Source organism: Pseudophryne corroboree, chromosome 2, assembly GCF_028390025.1.
Source record: "Pseudophryne corroboree isolate aPseCor3 chromosome 2, aPseCor3.hap2, whole genome shotgun sequence".
In the NCBI taxonomy this organism is placed as follows: domain Eukaryota; kingdom Metazoa; phylum Chordata; class Amphibia; order Anura; family Myobatrachidae; genus Pseudophryne; species Pseudophryne corroboree.
In genome coordinates, this window is record NC_086445.1 from 51,954,783 (window position 1) to 51,974,208 (window position 19,426).

At 48.9% G+C, this 19,426-nt stretch overlaps 1 protein-coding gene across 1 annotated transcript in view; it reads right to left on the reverse strand.

Annotated features, from left to right (window-relative positions):
- The window catches only part of USP35 (ubiquitin specific peptidase 35), a 59,142-nt gene extending 42,876 nt beyond the window's left edge, over positions 1–16,266 (reverse strand). The window contains exons 1-2 of the mRNA XM_063956981.1: positions 15,557–16,266; positions 13,346–13,481 (exon numbers count right to left, since the gene is read on the reverse strand). Of these exons, the coding sequence (XP_063813051.1) occupies positions 13,346–13,481; positions 15,557–16,238 (818 nt within the window). The 5' untranslated portion in view covers positions 16,239–16,266. The remainder of the gene's footprint in view (positions 1–13,345; positions 13,482–15,556) is intronic.
- Between the last annotated feature and the right edge of the window lie 3,160 nt (positions 16,267–19,426).

Below are 19,426 nucleotides of genomic sequence, written 5' to 3' on the forward strand. Positions count from 1 at the left end.
GTAGCCACAACCGTGGACTACCGTACTGCGTCTGCTAATATAGAGATGATAAAGATGATAGAGATGAACAAAAAAAATATAACACTACTGCAGGTAAATATTTATATAATATAATGAATGACGGACCTGCTGGACACTGTCAGCAGAATGCGTTTGTAGAATAAAAAAAAAAAACACCACAGGAGTGTTTGTTTAACTTTTTCAGGCAGACAATATACTGGTGGTCACTGGTCAGTCACACTGGCAGCAAAAGTGTGCACTGTACTCCTGCTATTAACTGCACCCCAGTCTCCCCCACAATTCAGCTGTGTGAGCAGTGAGCACTCAGCACAGTCAGATATACATAGATGATATTATCATGCAGCACACTGAGGCTGAGCACAGATATGGTATGTGACTGTGTATCGTTTTTTTTCAGGCAGAGAACGGATTATAAATAAAACTGGTGGTCACTGGTCACTATCAGCAAAACTCTGCACTGTACTGAGTACTCCTAATGCTCCCCAAGTAGTAAATCAAGTGTCTCTTTAATCTATTCTACACGGAGAGGACGCCAGTCACGTCCTCTCCCTATCAATCTCAATGCACGTGTGAAAATGGCGGCGACGCGCGGCTCCTTATATAGAATCCGAGTCTCGCGATAGAATCCGAGCCTCGCGAGAATCCGACAGCGGGATGATGACGTTCGGGCGCGCTCGGGTTAACCGAGCAAGGCGGGAAGATCCGAGTCTGCCTCGGACCCGTGTAAAAAGGCTGAAGTTCGGGGGGGTTCGGATTCCGAGGAACCGAACCCGCTCATCTCTAGCGCTCACTTACCAGACCTAGGTACCTCACGCCTCCCGTCCTCCACCTTCAGTCCGTCGAGGCAACTCCGACGATACTGGCACACGTCCAGACACGGAGAAGAACTTCCTGGGTCAGCTGAAAAGAATGGGGGACACACTACGCAGGGTGGCCTACACTGGGCTTAGTGAAGGGTCATCATTGGCACTTGTGGCCTCAGACTGGGTGCCCCCGTAGTGGTGCGAAGCACCAGGGGCGACCCTGAACGAAAACGCCCAAAGGGGAAGTGGGGGAGGGGCAACATACACCACGAACACACGAAACACTTTTATGCTCACCAGCTATATACTCGGCTTCCGCCAGACGACTGACCCTTCTTCTTTGCTCCTGTAAGAGAACACCCAACACAGCCCACGGGACGTGGCGCTGCTTATGCTTTATGACGGAGAGACACTTATACAGAGGTTATAGCACAACACCATAATACTGTTTCAACCTTGTGGTACTCACCAACGCGTACTTCCGACAGCCTACCTTTCATGGGGGCCTGGCTGTGGGGAAAACTGAACTCATCACACATGCGGCGTAGCGCCAACTTATGCGAACCGCGGCCTAGCGCCGACTTCAGCAACCTGCGGCGTAACGCCGACTTCAGCAACCTGCGGCGTAACGCCGACTTCAGCAACCTGCGGCCTATCGCCGACTTCAGCAACCTGCGGCCTATCGCCGACTTACTGTACACACCATAGCGTTGGGCTCCTAGCCCTGGATGCCCCTTGCCTATGTCTGCCTAACTGTGGGGGGATAATGGGGGCCTAACGCCGTTTGGTACTCATGCCGTGGGCCTGCCTAACTGTGGGGGGGAAATGGGGGCTTAACGCCCTACGCTGCTCAGGCCTAGTGCCTGTTTTTGCCCCACGGGCCTAGTGCCCGAATCCCTGGTGGTCTAGGGGGAAAGAGGGGCTACTACCTAGAACTACCCCCCCACGGGCCTAGTGCCCGCCTAATGCCCCTCAGGCCTGGTGGGCCTAATGCCCCCTTTGGTCCCCCGGGCCTAGCGCCCGCCTAATGCACCCCAGGCCTAGTGCCTGCCATGCCCCACGGGCCTAGTGCCCGAAACCCTGGTGGTCTAGGGGGAAGGGGGGGGGGTGGCACCACCTGCACTTACCCGTCTTCGCCGGAGGCGGGATGGCTCCCACCAGCTCCGGGCTTCCTGGAGACTTCACCTGGGCAGCGGTGGCCTGTGCAAGCTCTTTTGCGTTGCACACCGCTGGCCCAGGGCTTCCGACGTCTTCACCCGGCGGGCGGCGGCGTGGAGCAGCTCTTTCGCACGTGCCGCCGCCCTCCAGGACTTCCGGCGCCGTCTTTTTGGTTCCGTCTTCGGGAGCTCTTCTCTGCTCCCTCCCGGCCGACGAATCACTCTCCTCGCGCCCGGCGCTGGCTAATACAAGCCAGTGCCAGGGGGCGGGGCTATGACGTGGCGAGCCGGGATTGGCTCGCCGCCGCCACTCCTGATTGGCCACCAGTTCGCGAGCCGTGATTGGCTCGCGGCTGGCGCCAAATTCAAAATACCGGGCGGCGATTGGCGGGGTCTGCGTCCCGGAGGATGCAGGCCCGCCGCCATCACCCGCGTGGAGCGGCGGTGGATATGCACCGCCGCCCCCCACGCCCGCTGCCGAACTCTGCATTCAGCTGGGCAGGTGGAGACCGGACCAGGTCCGGTCCCCAGCGCCGCCCGAAGCCCGCGCTACCTCAGGCCCCATGGGACGGCGCCGGCCCGTCCCAGACGAGGAGGGACGCGCATGTTAGTAGCAGGGCCAGCGACCGCACGAGTACACTGGCCCTTGCTAAATATTTTTGCATAACAAGGCTGCGATGTGCAACTGAGCTATGCAAAAACATTTTGTGCAGTTTCTAAGTAGGTCTGGATTTACTTAACCACTGCGATGACTTCAGCCTGTCAGGTCCCAGAATTGACATCAAACACCCGCCCTGCAAACGCCTGGACACGCCTGCGTTTTCCTCACCACTCCCAGAAAACGGTCAGTTGCCACCCAGGAACGCCTTCCTCCTGTCACTCACGTTGCGATCGTTTTCTTCTTTAATTTAGTTGCTGCGCATGCGCATTCCGGACCCGTTCGCACGGCTGCGAAAAAAAGCGAACGGGTCGGAATGACCCCCTATATTATTACACAGTTTTTGCTGTGTATAATGCTGTGATGTTGTTATTGGGTGATTATCAGGAGTGTCTGTGTGGTAGGGACAGCCATCGATCATCGATGGTCTACCAATGATTTGGAATAGTTTTACCATTGGTGGCGGAGAATAAAATGGTTTCTCAACATCGAGGGTAGCTAGGATACCAACTAAAACTCCTCCCCCTGCCCCCGCCCCCCAAAAACAGGATTTTAATACCTACCAGTAAATCCTTTTCTCCTAGTCCGTAGAGGATGCTGGGGTCCACTTCAGTACCATGGGGTATAGACGGTTCCGCAGGAGCCATGGGCACTTTAAGACTTTTTCAGAGTGTGAACTGGCTCCTCCCTCTATGCCCCTCCTCCAGACCTCAGTATAGGAACTATGCCAAACCTCCCAACTGTCCCGATTTTCGCGGGACAGTCCCGTTTTTTGGGGACTGTCCTGCTGTCCCACCCGCGGGCCGCAGTGTCCCGCGGTGGGGGGGAAAGTTGGGAGGCTCTGTCTGTCGCTGCCCTGCTTAGCAGAGCAGCGGTGAATAGACACTGTGTGCATGCGCACAGCGTCTATTCAGTGCAGACAGGGGGAGAGGGGGCTCACAGAGCGCTGGGCATGACCCCTCAGTGACGAAAACGGGGGCGAGGCTCGCGATCGCGGGTCCTCACGCGAAGCCACGCCCCCTTTCCATAGGCCTTTTCGGGAGCGCGCGCTCTTTGGAAGGGGGCAAAGTTGGGAGGTATGCTATGCCCAGGGAGACGCACATTTCGAGGAAAGGATTTACTTTTAAGTTAATGGTGAGATTCATACCAGCTCACACTTCAACCATGCCGCACACATGGCATTCAACAAAACACATGCCAACGGGCATGAACATTACAGCAACCGTGCTGAAAACATTTTTTACAAAATAACAACTGCAGGTAAAGTACGCACTGGGCTGGGTGCCCAGCATCCTCTACGGACTAGGAGAAAAGGATTTACCGGTAGGTAGTAAAATCCTGTTTTCTCATACGTCCTAGAGGATGCTGGGGTCCACTTCAGTACCATGGGGTTATACCAAAGCTCCAGTATGGGCAGGAGAGTGCAGATGACCCTGCAGCACCAATTTACCAAATTGTAGGTCCTCATTGGCCAAGGTGTCAAACTTGTAAAACTTAGCAAACGTGTTTGCCCCTGACCAAGTAGCTGCTCGGCAAAGCTGTAATGCCGAGACCCCCCGGGCAGCCGCACAGGATGAGCCCACCTTCCTAGTAGAATGGGCAGTCACCGAATTTGGCAGTCACCGAATTTGGTACCGGCAATCCTGCCGTAGAATGAGCGTGCTGAATCGTACCTCAGATGATCAGAGTCTGATCCAGCGCGCAATAGTCTGCTTAGAAGCAGGACACCCAATCTTGTTGGGAGCATACAGGACAAACAGAGCCTCTGTTTTCCTTATCCGAGCTGTTCTTGCGACATAGATTCTCAAAGCCCTGACCACATCCAGAGACTTTGAAGCAGTGACGGTGTCAGTAGCCACTGGCACCACAATAGGTTGGTTTATATGGAAAGAAGAAACCACCTTTGGAAGAAATTGCTGACGAGTTCTTAACTCAGCCCTATCTTCATGGAAAACCAAGTAAGGGCTCTTGTGCGACAAGGCCCCCAACTCAGACACCCGCCTTGCGGATGCCAAGGCCAACAGCATGACCACTTTCCAAGTGAGAAACTTCAACTCTATTTCCTGTAGAGGTTCAAACCAATCTGATTGAAAGAACTGCAACACCAAGTTATGATCCCATGGTGCCACAGGAGGCACAAATGGAGGTTGGATGTGCAGAACCCCTTTCACGAATGTCTGAACTTCTGGAAGGGAGGCCAATTGTTTCTGAAAGAAAATGGACAAGGCCGAAATCTGGACCTTGATTGTACCCAATCGTAGGCCCGCATCCACACCCGCCTGGAGAAAATGGAGAAAACGTCCTAACTGAAATTCTTCCGTTGGAGCCTTCTTGGTTTCACACCAAGACACATATTTTCTCCAAATACGGTGGTAATGTTTAGACGTTACTCCCTTCCTGGCCTGAATAAGAGTGGGATTGACTTCTTTGGGAATACCCTTTTGGGCTAGGATCCAGCGCTTAACAGCCATGCCGTCAAACGCAGCCACGGTAAGTCTTGATACACACACGGCCCCAGCTGCAGCAGGTCCTCGCAAAGAGGAAGAGGCCAAGGATCTTCTATGAGTAACTCCTGAAGATCTGGATACCAAGCCCTCCTTGGCCAGTCTGGGACAATGAGGATCGCTTGAATGCCTGTTCTTCTTATGAGCTTGAGAACTTTCGGAATGAGTGGAAGTGGAGGGAATGCATATACCGACCGAAACACCCACTGGGTCACTAGTGCATCCACTGCTATTGCTTGAGGGTCTCTCGACCTGGAACAATATCTCTGAAGCTTCTTGTTGAGACAAGATGCCATCATGTCTACTTGAGGGACTCCCCAAAGACCTGTCACCTCTGCAAAGACTTCTTGGTGGAGGCCTCATTCTCCTGGATGGAGATCGTGTCTGCTGAGGAAGTCTGCTTCCCAGTTGTCCACTCCCGGAATGAAAATTGCCGACAGAGCTCTCGCATGTCTCTCTGCCCAGAGGAGGATCTTTGACACCTCTGCCATTGCCGCTCTGTTTTTCGTTCCGGCCTGACGGTTTATGTACACAACTGCTGTTACATTGTCCGACTGGATCTGTACGGGTTGATCTTGAAGAAGATGGGCCGCTTGTAGAAGGCCATTGTAAATGGCTCTCAATTCCAGCACGTTTATGTGAAGACAAGTTTCTTGACTTGACCACCTTCCTTGGAAGCTTTCCCTCTGTGTAACTGCTGTCAAAGTCGAAAAATATCGTGATTCACAATGCCTTGTACTAACCCCAATGCACATGCCCGCTGCTCGTGCACCCACTCCCCCGTGCGTACGCATCCCCTCAGGTTGCGTAGGGGACGCTCCGACGTCTCCTGCGCATGGAGATGTGTATTTACGGCGGAGTTTGTGAGCGTCTAGCGAGCGACTCGATCGCAACATATTTAACCTAAATAATGTGTTTTATAGATAGTATTTCCCTTAACAATGTCAGCAAGTATGTTTAGTGTAAATGGTTCGTGGACATGGGGATCCCTCTTTGCATGATATGAAGGGTCAGACAAAGGTTGAACGGTGGTGTTTAGTATCCAGCTGTAGAGTATTTTAATAGTAACATTTCGGTGTTGGTTGGGAAGAGATTGCTCGCTCTTGCGCATAGTTATGTACAAAAGAAGTTTATGGACATTTACTATATTTGCGGTTCATTATCCATGCGGCGGGAATCCTGAGGATACCTCCCACCTGAGCAGTTGGAAATAGACACAGCCCACCTGTTCGAATCCACCTATGACCTTTTGTAATAATGCAGAGACACATTCCTGTGTCCAATGAACAATGAGATTGTAGGGACCATTGTATCGTACTGTATGCTGTGTATATAAAGGCCACCATTGCTGGACCAGCACTCACTCTCTCTACAAAGGTTTTCACACTGAAGGCTGAGGGCTGGTCCAGGACGCGCTTGCGAATCATTCCCACGTGTGTAAGTTTCTCTGTAGCCATTTTGTTATTCTTTATGTACGCCATTCGTTCTCATTTTGTTATCCTTTAAGTGTTTGCCATTTTATTCTCTTTGTGTTTGTTCTGTTTGCGATCGTTCGCTATTGTTCACATTTATTTCTTGTTATTCTGTTTAGATATTGATGTTAGGTCTGTAGTGTATAAGCTGTAACTGTTTTTTCCCCTTTTTATACTAAAGAATCTTCTACGAAGGTGTTGGTACCTTACCAGGTCTTGTGTGTTTCACCAGTTATTGTAAAGGGTTTCTGAGCGTCTCAATCGCTCAAACAGCTTTCATATTATCAAGGTCAATAAGCGTTACATTGTGGTAATATTACAGTACTAAGGTTTACAGTATAAGCATACCCTTACAGTGCGTTGTTAACAAGGTTTACTGTGTGTCATTCAGTGAGCGTCAGCGCCGCTCGTGTCTCACTCTCACGGCACAGCGTCCGCTACGCCAACAGCGTAGCAGTACGGTACTCGGGCCGCCTATAGCGTGCTTGATACTAAGCGTAAGCCCGTGGGCGTACGTGCCGCTCGTGCGTCGCGCCCACGGCCTAGCGTCTGCTACGCTAAGTGCGTACCCTTACGGTACTCCGTGCGGCAATTGCGTACTTAGTCCATAATACGTATATAGCTTATGTTCAAAGGTAATAATTGACTTTATCACTGCTCTCCAGCCTCGGAGACTTGCATCCGTGGTCACCAGGATCCAGTCTTGAATCCCGAACCTGCGTTCCTCTAGGAGGTGAGAACTGTGTAGCCACCACAGGAGCTAAATTCTGGCTTTGGATGAGAGGATTATTCTCTGATGCATGTGTAGATGGGATCCGGACCATTTGTCCAATAGGTCCCACTGGAATACTCTGGCATGGAATCGGCCAAACTGTATGGCCTCGTAGGCCGCAACCATCTTTCCCAACAACCGAATGCATTGATGAATCAACACTCTTGTTGGTTTCAGAATTTGCTTGACCATTCTCTGGATTTCCACAGCCTTTTCTATTGGAAGAAATACCCTCTGTACTTCTGTGTCCAGTATCATCCCCAGAAAGCACAATCTTGTTGTCGGTTCCAATTGTGACTTTGGAAAATTTATGATCCAACCGTGATGTTGAAGTACTGTCAGGGAGAGTGCAATGTTCTGCACCAACCTTTCCCTGGACCTTAACTTTATCTGGAGATCGTCCAGGTAAGGAATTATGTTGACTCCTTACTGTCGGAGGACCATCATCTCCACCATCACCTTGGTGAACACCCTCAGTGCCGTGGAGAGTCCGAACGGCAACGTCTGAAATTGGTAATGACAATCCTGTACTGCGAATCTCAGATAAGCTTGATGCGGAGGATAAATGGGAACATGTAAGTAGGCATCTTTTATGTCCACTGACACCATGAATTCCCCCTCCTCCAGACTGGAAATCACTGCCCTCAGAGATTCCATCTTGAACTTGAACCTTTGTAGGTAGAGATTCAGATTTTTCAGGTTTAGAATCGGTCTGACCGAGCCGTCTGGCTTCGGAACTACAAATAGGCTTGAATAAAACCCTTCTCCTTGTTGTAACAAGGGAACCAGGACAATGACTTGATTCTGACACAATTTTCGTATTGCTTGCTGCTGCTACCACTTCCCTGTCCGGGATAGAAGCTGGTAAGGCCGATTTGAAAAATCGGCATGGGGGAATGTCTTTAAACTCCAGTTTGTACCCTTGGTACACTATTTGCACGAACCACGGGTCCAGGCCAGATTGAACCCAGAAGTCACTGAAGAGTTTCAGATGTGCCCCCACCTGAGCGGACTCCCGCAAGGGAGCCCCAGCGTCATGCTGAAGGTTTTGCAGAAGCAGAGGTTGAGTTCTGCTCCTGTGATCCTGGAGACACTATGGACTTTTTTCCTTTTCCCTTTCCTCTACCCGCAAAGAAAGGGGAACCTTTACACTTTTTGTATTTATTGGTCCGAAAGGACTGCATCTGAGAGTGATGTGTCTTTTTCGCCAGTGCAGGAGCATAAGGCAAGAATGTCGACTTACATGCGGTAGCCGCAGAAACTAAAGCATCCAGCCCATCTCCAAACAAGGCCTCACTTTTGTACGGGAGAGCCTCCATATTCCTTTTGGAATCTGCATCAGCATTCCATTGGCGAATCCACAACGCCCTCCGTGCTGAGATTGCCATGGTAGTGGCTCTTGATCCCAAGAGAACAATATCTTTCATGGCTTCTAGCATATACGCAGCCGCGTCTTTGATATGACCTAATGTTAGGAGTACCTCGTCTCTATCTATTGTGTCAATTTCTGATGACAAGTTTTCTGACCACTTTTCAATAGCACTACACACCCACGCACAGGCAATGGTAGGCCTGAGTAGTGTCCCATTTGCCACATAAATAGATTTCAGCGTAGTCTCTAACTTGCGGTCTGCCGGCTCAGTGAAGCCGTCCCAGGCGCAGGGAGAATCACCTTTTTTGTTAACCGTGACAGGGCACTGTCTAAAACGGGGGGTGACTCCCACCTTTTCCTGTCCTCTGCAAGGAAAGGGTAAGCTACCTGAATTCTTTTAGGAATCTGAAATTTTTTTTCAGGGTTTGCCCAGACTCCCTCAAAGAGACTGTTCAGCTCATGAGATGGAGGAAAAGTTACATTAATTTTCTTTTCTTTATAAAAGTAAGCCTTTTCCTGTGGTAAAGGAGGGGGCTCCGTAACTTCTAACACCTCCTTTATAGCCACAGTAATATATTGAATGTTTTTCGCTAATTTAGGATCTATTCCCCAGGAATCACTAGTGTCGACATAGGAATCAGAGTCCGTGTCGGTATCACTTTGTACTATTTGTGCAAATGACCTTTTATGTGACCCAGAGGGGTCACCTGTGGATGAAAAAGCAGAACTATTAAAAATCACATCTTCCACGGATTTTCTCCAGGTTTCTGCATGAGACTCAGACTTATCTAATCTCTTACTGATATGATTCACACTATCACGTAATTCTTTTACCCATTCAGGCTCATGGTGTGCCGGCAGCGCCACCACATTACAACTCTGTGTCCCTAAAATGGCTCCCTCAGGGGAAGAGCTCCCTGCCTCAGACGTCACACACATGCACAACCACACCACAGACACTCCGGGACTTATAGGGGACAGACCCACAGTAAAATCTGTAAGAAGGACACAGAAGGGACTTGCCAGTTCACAACTCAGCGCCAATGTTAAAAATCCTGTGACATGTAAAACATCCACAGCAGTGGCGGAAGTCTGGGAGGCAATGGAGTCGGATGCCGCCGGGCTCCAGCAGTGAACGGGGCACCTTCTCCATTGCCTCTGGTGACAGTACGGCTGCCTGGCTCCGGCTCCCACCTCCCGCATGACACCCAGGCTGCCAGGCTCCCGTCCCCTGACAAATGCGGCTGCCTGGCTCCTGCTCTCACCTCCCGCATGACACCTCGGCTGCCAGGCTCCCGTCCCCTGACAAATGCGGCTGGCCGGCTCCGGTTCCCGCATGATGAAAACACACCTTGCTGGCTCCTGCCCCCCTGACAGCGCGCTGATGGCCGGCTCCGGTTTCCGCCTGCTGGCTGGCTCCCACCCCTCCGAAGGTGCAGCTGCCCAGCTTCGGCTCCTGTATGCAGACACCCTGGCCATCCCGCAACTTGCAAGAAGAGGGAATTTATGGAGGAAAGGTGTGTGTGTGTGTGTGTGTGTGTGTGTGTGTGTGTGTGTGTGTGTGTGTGTGTGTGTATAAAAATGTGGCTGTGTATTTGTATATACTGTGTGTGTGTGTATATATATGTGGCTGTGAGTATGTAGATATGTGGCTATGTGTCTATTTGTATGTGGATATGTGTTTATAAGTGGTATAATGTGTGAGTGTGCATATGGCTGTGTGTATATGTGGTTGTGTGTGTATTTGAATATATGTGTGAGTGCGTGTATGCGTGTATATGTGCTGTGTGTGTGTATACCTGAACTGGGCCGAGGGGGTGGGGTGGGGGCAATATAGTCTTTTTCGCCTCCGGGTATCGGGTATTAACTTACGCCCCTGATCCACGACGACCCTTAGTGCTCTTACACTTTCCGAATAGTATAAATGAGCACCAACAAAACAATCTGCCCCCCCCTAATTTGCACCCTGATACTTGTTTCAGAAGTGGACGAGGACCAGCGTTTTTTCTCTGCAGTCTGCTTGGAGAAAATGGCGCTGAGCAGTGTGCTGGCTGACTGAGGAGGAAGCCCCGCCCCCTGTAATGGCGTGTTTCTCCTCAGATTTCATCACTATTATTTATACTGGCGGGGCTGTAGGACTGTGCCCACGGCATCACATGCTACTTTGTGCCAGTCTAAGAGTAGGTTTCATGCTGCCCAGGGCGCGGCACCCTGCTGTGCGCTGTGTTATAGGAAGTATGGTACCTTGAGCCGTCACGATGACCGGAGGTCCCTCTTGCAGATCTCCGGAACACTACTCACCAGTCTTCTGACTTCTGGCTCTGTGAGGGGGGGTGACGGCGTGCTGTGGGAGTGAGCGCATAGCAGCAGCTAGTGTTCAGTACCCTTCAGGAGCTAATGGTGTCCTGTCAGCAAGAAGCAGAGCCATGAAACTATTCAGGAAGTTGGTTCCTACTTCTTCCCCCTAAGTCCCACGAAGTAGGAAGACTGTTGCCAGCAGTCTCCCTGAAAATAAAAAACCTAACATAAAGTCTTTTTAGTGAAACTCAGTAGAGCTTCACTAGAGTGCAACCAGTTTACCTGGGCACATTTTCTAAACTGAGGTCTGGAGGAGGGTTATAGAGGGAGGAGCCAGTTCACACTCTGAAAAAGTCTTAAAGTGCCCATGGCTCCTGCGGAACCGTCTATACCCCATGGTACTGAAGTGGACCCCAGCATCCTCTAGGACGTATGAGAAATGAAAATTAATATATTGAGTATAAGCAGTGGTGCAAGTAGAAATTTTTTCTTAGCGGTACTGAGTGCCGAAAAATGGGCGTAACATGTGTTGTTAGGGGGTGTGGCCACATGGCACTAGTGGGAGTGGCTACATGACACTAGCGGCATGGCCACACGACTCAGACCCTTTTCTTTGCACTCTGGAGCCAAGGCTAGAAATATATAGTGATACCTCCAGTATAACAGAAATATATACTGTAGTAATACCCCCAGTATAATAGAATATATAGTAATGCCCCCAATTTAATAACAATATATATAACAATGCCCCCAATTTATTAACAATATATAGTAATGCCTCCATTATAACAGGAATATATATATAGTATTGCCCTTATAATAATATAAATATATAGTAGTGTCTACATTACAATAGAAATATATAGTAATACCCCCATAATAATAGAAATATATAGTAGTATCCACATTATATTAGAAATGAATGACCCCACACAATGAAGCCAGGAACATGCCCGGCAGCCCAGCCTGTGAAGAACAAAAGCCGCTCAGTACTGATGCGTCACATGAGCCTAGTGAATGGAAACAGCTGCACTGCTGCGCCTAGCAAGTGGCCGTGCAGGAAAGTGCAATCAGGCTCCTCTCTTCATGCCAGCCACAGCCACCAGAGGAGGAAGCGCGATGTGATGTCATGACATCACCGCGCGCTTCCAGTAACCCTGACAAAGTGGGAGACACCGTCACGCTGCCAAGCACCATGGTCTTGTTGCTTGGTGGCACTTTATAATTGTGATAATGGTTGTCACAGGTGCAAAGTGTGTGGCAGGTGGTACTGCGTACCCGCTGCCAAAATCTTAAGGGTACTCCATACCTGAGCGTACCCACATACTTGCACAACTGAGTATAAGCGAGGAATGTTCCTTCCCTGGTTCCTAGGGGGTCATTCCGAGTTGATCGCTAGCTGCATTTGTTCGCAGCGCAGCGATCAGGCTAAAAAACAGCAGTTCTGCGCATGCGTATGCGGCACAATGCGCACGCGCGACGTACGGGCACAACGAACGATGTCGTTTTACACAGGGTCTAGCGATGCATTTCAGTCGCACTGCTTGCCGCAGAGTGATTGACATGAAGTGGGTGTTTCTGGGTGACCGTTTCAGGGAGTGTGCAGAAAAACGCAGACGTGCCAGGGAAAATGCAGGCGTGGCTGGGCGAACGCAGGGCGGGTTTGTGACGTCAAATCCGGAACTGAATAGTCTGAAGTGATCGCAAGCGCTGAGTAGGTTTTGAGCTACTCTGAAACTGCACAAAAAAACTTTGCCGCCGCTCTGCGATCCTTTCGTTTGCACTTCTGCTAAGCTAAAATACACTCCCAGTGGGCGGCGGCATAGCATTTGCACGGCTGCCAAAAACTGCTAGCAAGCGATCAACTCGGAATGACCCCCCTAGGCAGATCTGGACATTTGCAAGTTGCTCTTGTGTAATGTGAACTAGACTTGATATTATTCTCTTGCTCTTTTGTACAGTACGTAAAACATATCCTGACGTAACTGCTCCTATATGTGAACTTGTTGGTAGTTTAAAATATATATAGTATAATAGTGACTGCAAAGGACATTTTGTACTGTCATACAATTACCAGTCTCTGCCTTGTATCCACTATCATAAAGCGCACAGGAAATTCTACTTCAAGGTCAGTGATTATCTCTCTCCAGGGCCTTCCCGCCAGAATCAATATTGTTTATGTCAAAAATACTTTTACATCCGACTAATCCAAGTTATGGGTTTGTTAACTGGTCACTATGGTCTGGAAATGAGCTATCAGCCTGTCCAACCGTTGCTGCCCATTGTACCTGGTAATGGCGGTCATCATCTGCGCATCGGTGACACTGTCTGCGTTCGCCAAATTTCTAACGACACCTTCCATGAGTTCTAGGGGGATGTACTGCACAACACTTGCCAAACAATTCGAGGGCGTCTCAGACTCTTCTGCGAAGTAGATTAGTAATTTAGTAAATTAGCTCCTGAATACACACAGTCATCAGTTACATACACTAAGAAAGATTATATTTCTTACAGGTAAGGTGCAAGTAATATATCACACTATTGGGTCTATTCAATTGATGTCGGATCCTTTCCGACTGAAAAGATTTGACAGTTCCGTATTCAATTTGAGGCCAAATCCAACAGGTTTTGGCCATTTCCGACAATGGGGGTCATTCTGAGTTGATCGCACGTAGCAACTTTTTGCTGCTCGTGCGATCAACCTGACGCCGCCTATGGGGGAGTGTATTTTAGCATAGCAGGGCTGCGAACGCTTGTGCAGCCCTGATATGCTAAAAAAGTTTCACGTAAAACAAGACCAGCCCTGCACCTACTTACCATTTGCGACGGATCCAGCGATGCAGGTTCTGGATTTGACGTCAGACATCCGCCCTCAAAACGCCTGGACACGCCTGCATTCGTTGGACCACTCCCGGAAAACGGTCAGTTGACGCCCCGACACTCCTTCCTCCTGTCACTCTTCTTGTGGTCGCCGCTGTGACCGCTTTCCTCGCTCCCGGCGTCGTTGCCCGGTGACTGCCGTCGGGTTGACATTGTCGAAAACGGACCAAAAGCCTGTCGGATTTGGCCGCAAATCCGACAAAACATGTGGATCCGCGATTAATCCGCCGATCCACGTGTTTTCCGACAAGTCGGAAAAAACGGCAGCCCACTGAATAGGTCGAATCATGATTCGACCTAAAAAAGTCAGAAACTGCCGTCTTTCCGACTAGACGACAGTTCCAATTAGAATTAAGGATTTAATCTGTAAGGTCCGTTAGTGCAAAAATCTATGCATGATATTGCAAAATGGAATTTGTATCGCACTTCTCCACTTTATAACTACTATTTCTCAAGGACTTTTACCCCACGCGTTTCATACTAGTCCTGACTGAGAATTAGAAGAGACTTTTCCAGGTAGCCAGCCTTTATTATTCAGCCACAATTACTACATTATAATGCCCTGGGGGCACTGCTTAGTGATGCAATGAGGCCGGTACGTTTAATTGCTCTGTTTTAGCCATATAACAGTATAAACATAAATAACAATAATTTTGTAAATCATTAGTATATGGTTATAATTCCAGTTGCCCCCCACTTTCACTGCTGCTTGCATGTTGGGTAATGTACAGAATGGCCTATCCTATAAAACCCTTAGCTACTTTAGTGCAGGGCTGGCCAACCAGTGACTCTCCAGCTTCTGTGAAACTACACATCCCAGCATGCCCTCCCACAGTTTTAGCATTCCCCAATAGCAAAACTGTGGCAGGGCATGCTGGGACTTGCAGTTTCACAACAGCTGGAGAGACACAGGTTGGCCAAGCCGACCTTTAGCAGGCTACACACTAGGTGATATATCGGGTAGTTTGAGTTAATGGACGATATATCACTAGCACGTTGGCGGGTGTGTACCCCCAATATGTCTGTGAACTATGTAATTCGCAGACTTATCGTATTGGCTATGCAGCACAGCCGGTGGCCAATTATATCTTCAGCTACAATGGCGCATATGGCTGTGTGTATGGGCGGTCCAGCTAGTTGCGGGGAGCTGGTGTCACAGCGGGGCGGGGAAATTCAAAAGACCGCCCAGCTGGGTGTTCAGACCGAGACATCAAGCAGCTGATAGGTAAGTATGTATACGCACCTGGATTGGCTGCTCGGTTGGCACGATGGCGGGTACATGCTAGTCAGGTGTGTATCCAACCTTAGTGTCTTTTCCGCCAAGCACTGCTTTAGACTTTCATTCTCTTCTCACCTCCTCTTATTTTTTTCTCTATTACGGTCTCCTAAAACTCATTATTAACCCGGACCCCTCCAAAACTGTACCCCCACCCCCCCTTTGTTCCATTTACTGTCTTGAAAACTTTCCCTCCTTTCATTTTCATTCTTCCCAGTTTGCCCATAAGGTGCTACTATGCCACCACTTATGTAGCCCAATGTAATCAATCCTCTCTACTCCCACCCAATGAATAACCAGGCAGTTTCATGAATATATCAGAATATAGCCTAAAAGAGTTTACCTGTTGATGAGATAATAGCAAATAATTCCTTTAAGGATGGGAGGACCAGGGAGGCCTGAAGCCTCCAGATGTTTTGCAGCAGTCCACCGACTCGGTTCACCTGGTCGAGGAACTGTATGATCCCCTCTTCTGCTTCCGACTGGCAGTGGAACTGACCAATGCACCGAATTAGCTGCTGGCTGAACAAGACCTGGTGTTTTCCCTCTGGAATGCACTGCGGACATGACGTCAGGAGCTTGCTGATCCTCACGCAGACCTTAAGGCTTGGCCTTTCGCAGACAATACGCAGAACCTCTATTCTCAGCAGCCTGAAGATCTCCTTGGCGGAAGGCTTGTCCAACACAAACTGAAGCCCAAGATGCACGTAGTCTAAAATGTGCACATGTCTCTTTCCGAGGGTACCATATCCCTCCTGGAGGAGGCTCAATATAAATCTGACGTTGAAAAATTCCTCAAACTCCTCTGGGTGGTATCTGCCGTAGACCCCTAGAACTTCCCTGGCTGTTTCCCTGGCAAATCGGGATTCACCGAAAAAGAAGAGCTTGGTGGAAACTTCTAGCATAGACCAACATTGCTCGCTGTCGATTGGCTGCTTGGAGGCCTCAATCACCCGTTGCGCCAAGCTCTGCTTGACATACATGGGATAAGAAGATTGCATGACAGCTTCTAGTATCTTATCCATGGCTTCGTTCTGGACCACGACTGGCCAGTGCACTGTTATGCAGAAGACATCAGCAGCGGGGGCTGGAACGAAACCCGAAGCAATGTTACTTAGGTTCCTGTACTGACAACAGAGAACAAACATTCAGAGTCGTTTATGAAACAAGCAGCAAAAATATAAGTGCACACAATACTTATGCGTAGGTATAAATGTACCTGACACTTTGTACCGTACACGACCACTTTACGGCCTCCTCAATTTTGGGCTGACAGACAAACTGTAACACTGGTTGAAGTGCGCCTAGACATTCGCTCTTCCACAGGGGCTCTACTGCAATGCATAACTTTAACCTAATCCTATTGGCAGCCTAAACCTAACCCTAACAACATTCTGACCATAACCAGAGCCTAAACTTAACTCTAATTGCAGCCTAACCCTTAGCCTATCTCTAATGGCAGGCTAACCCTAACTGCAGCCTATCCAATGCGTGATTACCAAATAGGCAGAGTATGCACTGGCCTATGGGCCAGCGCCTTTTAGAGGCCCTGCAACAACGGATCAAAATAATATTACTTTTAATTTCCTAAATTGTTTCCAAAAGAAAATGAATCAACTCAAAGAAACGAAAAAGATGATTAAATACTCTATAGAGAAAATACTGTATTAATGTAATGTACCCATTAACAACTTAAAGTACATAAACCATAGATATCAGATTCACATTACAGTTTCCAGATCGTACACCATTGGTTGGTAAAATTAAAAACGTATTATGAGATAATTTGTGAGGGGGCCCCCGAGATTTTAACTGCCTAGGCGCCGACGCACGGTTTAATCCGGCAGTGAGCCTAACCCTAACCCTAACCCTAAAACTAACCCTAATGGCAGCCTAAACCTAACCACAGCTTAACCCTAAAACCCTAATGGCAGCCTAAACCTAACCACAGACTAACCCTAAACCTATCCCTAACCACAGCTTAACCCTAAACCTAACCTAACCACTGCCTAAACCTAACTATAGCCTAACCCTAACCACAGTCTAACTATAAACCTAACCCTAATGGCAGCCTAAACCTAACCCTAACTCCAGCCTTAGGGGTCTATTCATGAAGCAATGAAAAATGTGGAGAAGTGAGCCAGTGGAGAAAAACCAATCAGCATTGAAGTAACATTTATAATTTGCATAGTATTACATTCTACAAAGCAGCTGATTGGTTGCCATGGGCAACTTCTCCACTGGCTCACTTCTCCACTCTTTTCACTGCTTCATGAATAAACCCCTAAGCCTAAACCTAACTCTAATGGCGGTCTAACCCTAAACCTATCCCCAAAGGCATCCTAAACCTAACCCTAACCACTGCCTAAGCCTAAATCTAATCTTAACCGCATCTTAACCCTAAACCTAACCATGGCCTAGCCCTAAACCTATAATGTTGACACTGTGATTGTCATACCCCTAAACGACCCTTAATGTTATGTAATTACCTCAGCATGAGTATGAAAATAAAGTAGACATAAATAAAGTACCGACCGACCAACTAGTGTCATTTTCCAAACACAGCCTGTAACATTGCAGTTAGGAGCTGATTGGCTGGTACTCAATCTCCGTCCACTTTATCTCCATCCAAGACTTAGTACATAGACCCCTTAATGTGCTAACCATCTCTTTCTTCAATTGAGCATGTGTGCAAGCAATATAGTGTTATGGTAGACTTACCAAGTTACCATGGTTAACACTCTTTCTGCGAGGTACATTGGGTTCCACAGGGAAACATCAGGATGTAGAGTGGATCTTGACCCAGAGGCACCAACATGCTAAAGCTTTAGGCTGTCCCAGGATGCATTGGGGCCTCCTCTATAACCCCGCTTTCAGACACTGAGAGCTCAGTTTCGTTAACCAGTCCAATGCAGGAGCAGGTAAAAAAGAGAAGGCAGATGTTAGTCACATAGAACCACATTCTCACGACAGGAGAAGGGACCAGCGGCTAATGCCATACAAACCCATAGAAGCTAAGTGTGTCAGGGTGGGGCCCTGTGGAACCCAATGTACGTCGCAGAAAGAGATTTAACCATGGTAAGTCTGCAGCAGGTTACATTGGTTTCCACAGGGAAACATAGGGGATGTCCTAAAGCAGTTCCTCAAGGGAGGGGACGCGTCTTAGCGGGTATGAGAACCCGGCGTCCATAGGAGCATCCTGGGAGGCAGAAGTATCAAAGGCGTAGAACCTAATAAAATTGTTCACTGAGGACTACGTAGCCGCCTTGCACAATTGTTCTGCGGATGCGCCACGGCGGGCCGCCCGCGACAGTCCAACATACCGAGTAGAATGGGCTTTAATAGCAGCAGGAGATGGGAGTCCAGCCTGCAAATAAGCTTGTGCAATCACCATTCTAATCCATCTGGCCAAGGTTTGCTTATTCGCAGGCCAGCCACGTTTGTGGAAACCAAACAGGACAAAAATGGCATCTGACCTCCTGATAAAGGCAGTCCTCTCCACATATATACGGAGAGTCCTTACCACATCCAAAGACCTCTCTGTGGAAGACAAGTCTAAAGAGATAAAGGCCAGAGCCAAAATCTCTTGATTAAGGTGAAAAGATGACACCACCTAAGGCAAATAATCTGGGCGAGTTCACAGGACTGCCCGGTCACGGTGAAATATCAGGAAGGGTGGACGACAGGACAAAGCGCCTAAGTCCGACAGCCATCTTACAGAGGCAATAGCCAGCAAGAACAAGACCTTGGCTGTAAGCCATTTAAGGTATACCAATTCAAGAGGTTCAAAAGGAGACTCGTGCAGGGCGTTCAGCACAACAGACAGATCCAATGGAGCCACGAGAGGGACATAGGGAGGCTGAATCCTAAGAACACCCTGAGTGAAGGTATAAACATCAGGTATAGATGCAAATTTTCTCTGAAACCAAACCAAACTTGCGGGAGGCCAGATGAAGGCCTAAGTCCAGGCCTCTTTGCAGAAAAGCCAGAATTCTGGAAGTTCTGAATCTGTAGGCATCATAATTCTTATCAGCATACCAAGTGAAATAAGAATTCCAGACCCTGTAATATATCCGGGCAGAGTCCGGTTTACGGGCCTTCAACATAGTTTGAATAACTGCCTTGGAAAGTCCTTTGGCCCTCAGGAGTGATGCTTCAAGAGCCACGCCATCAAAGCCAGTCTGGACAGGTCTGGGTAGAGACAAGGGCCCTG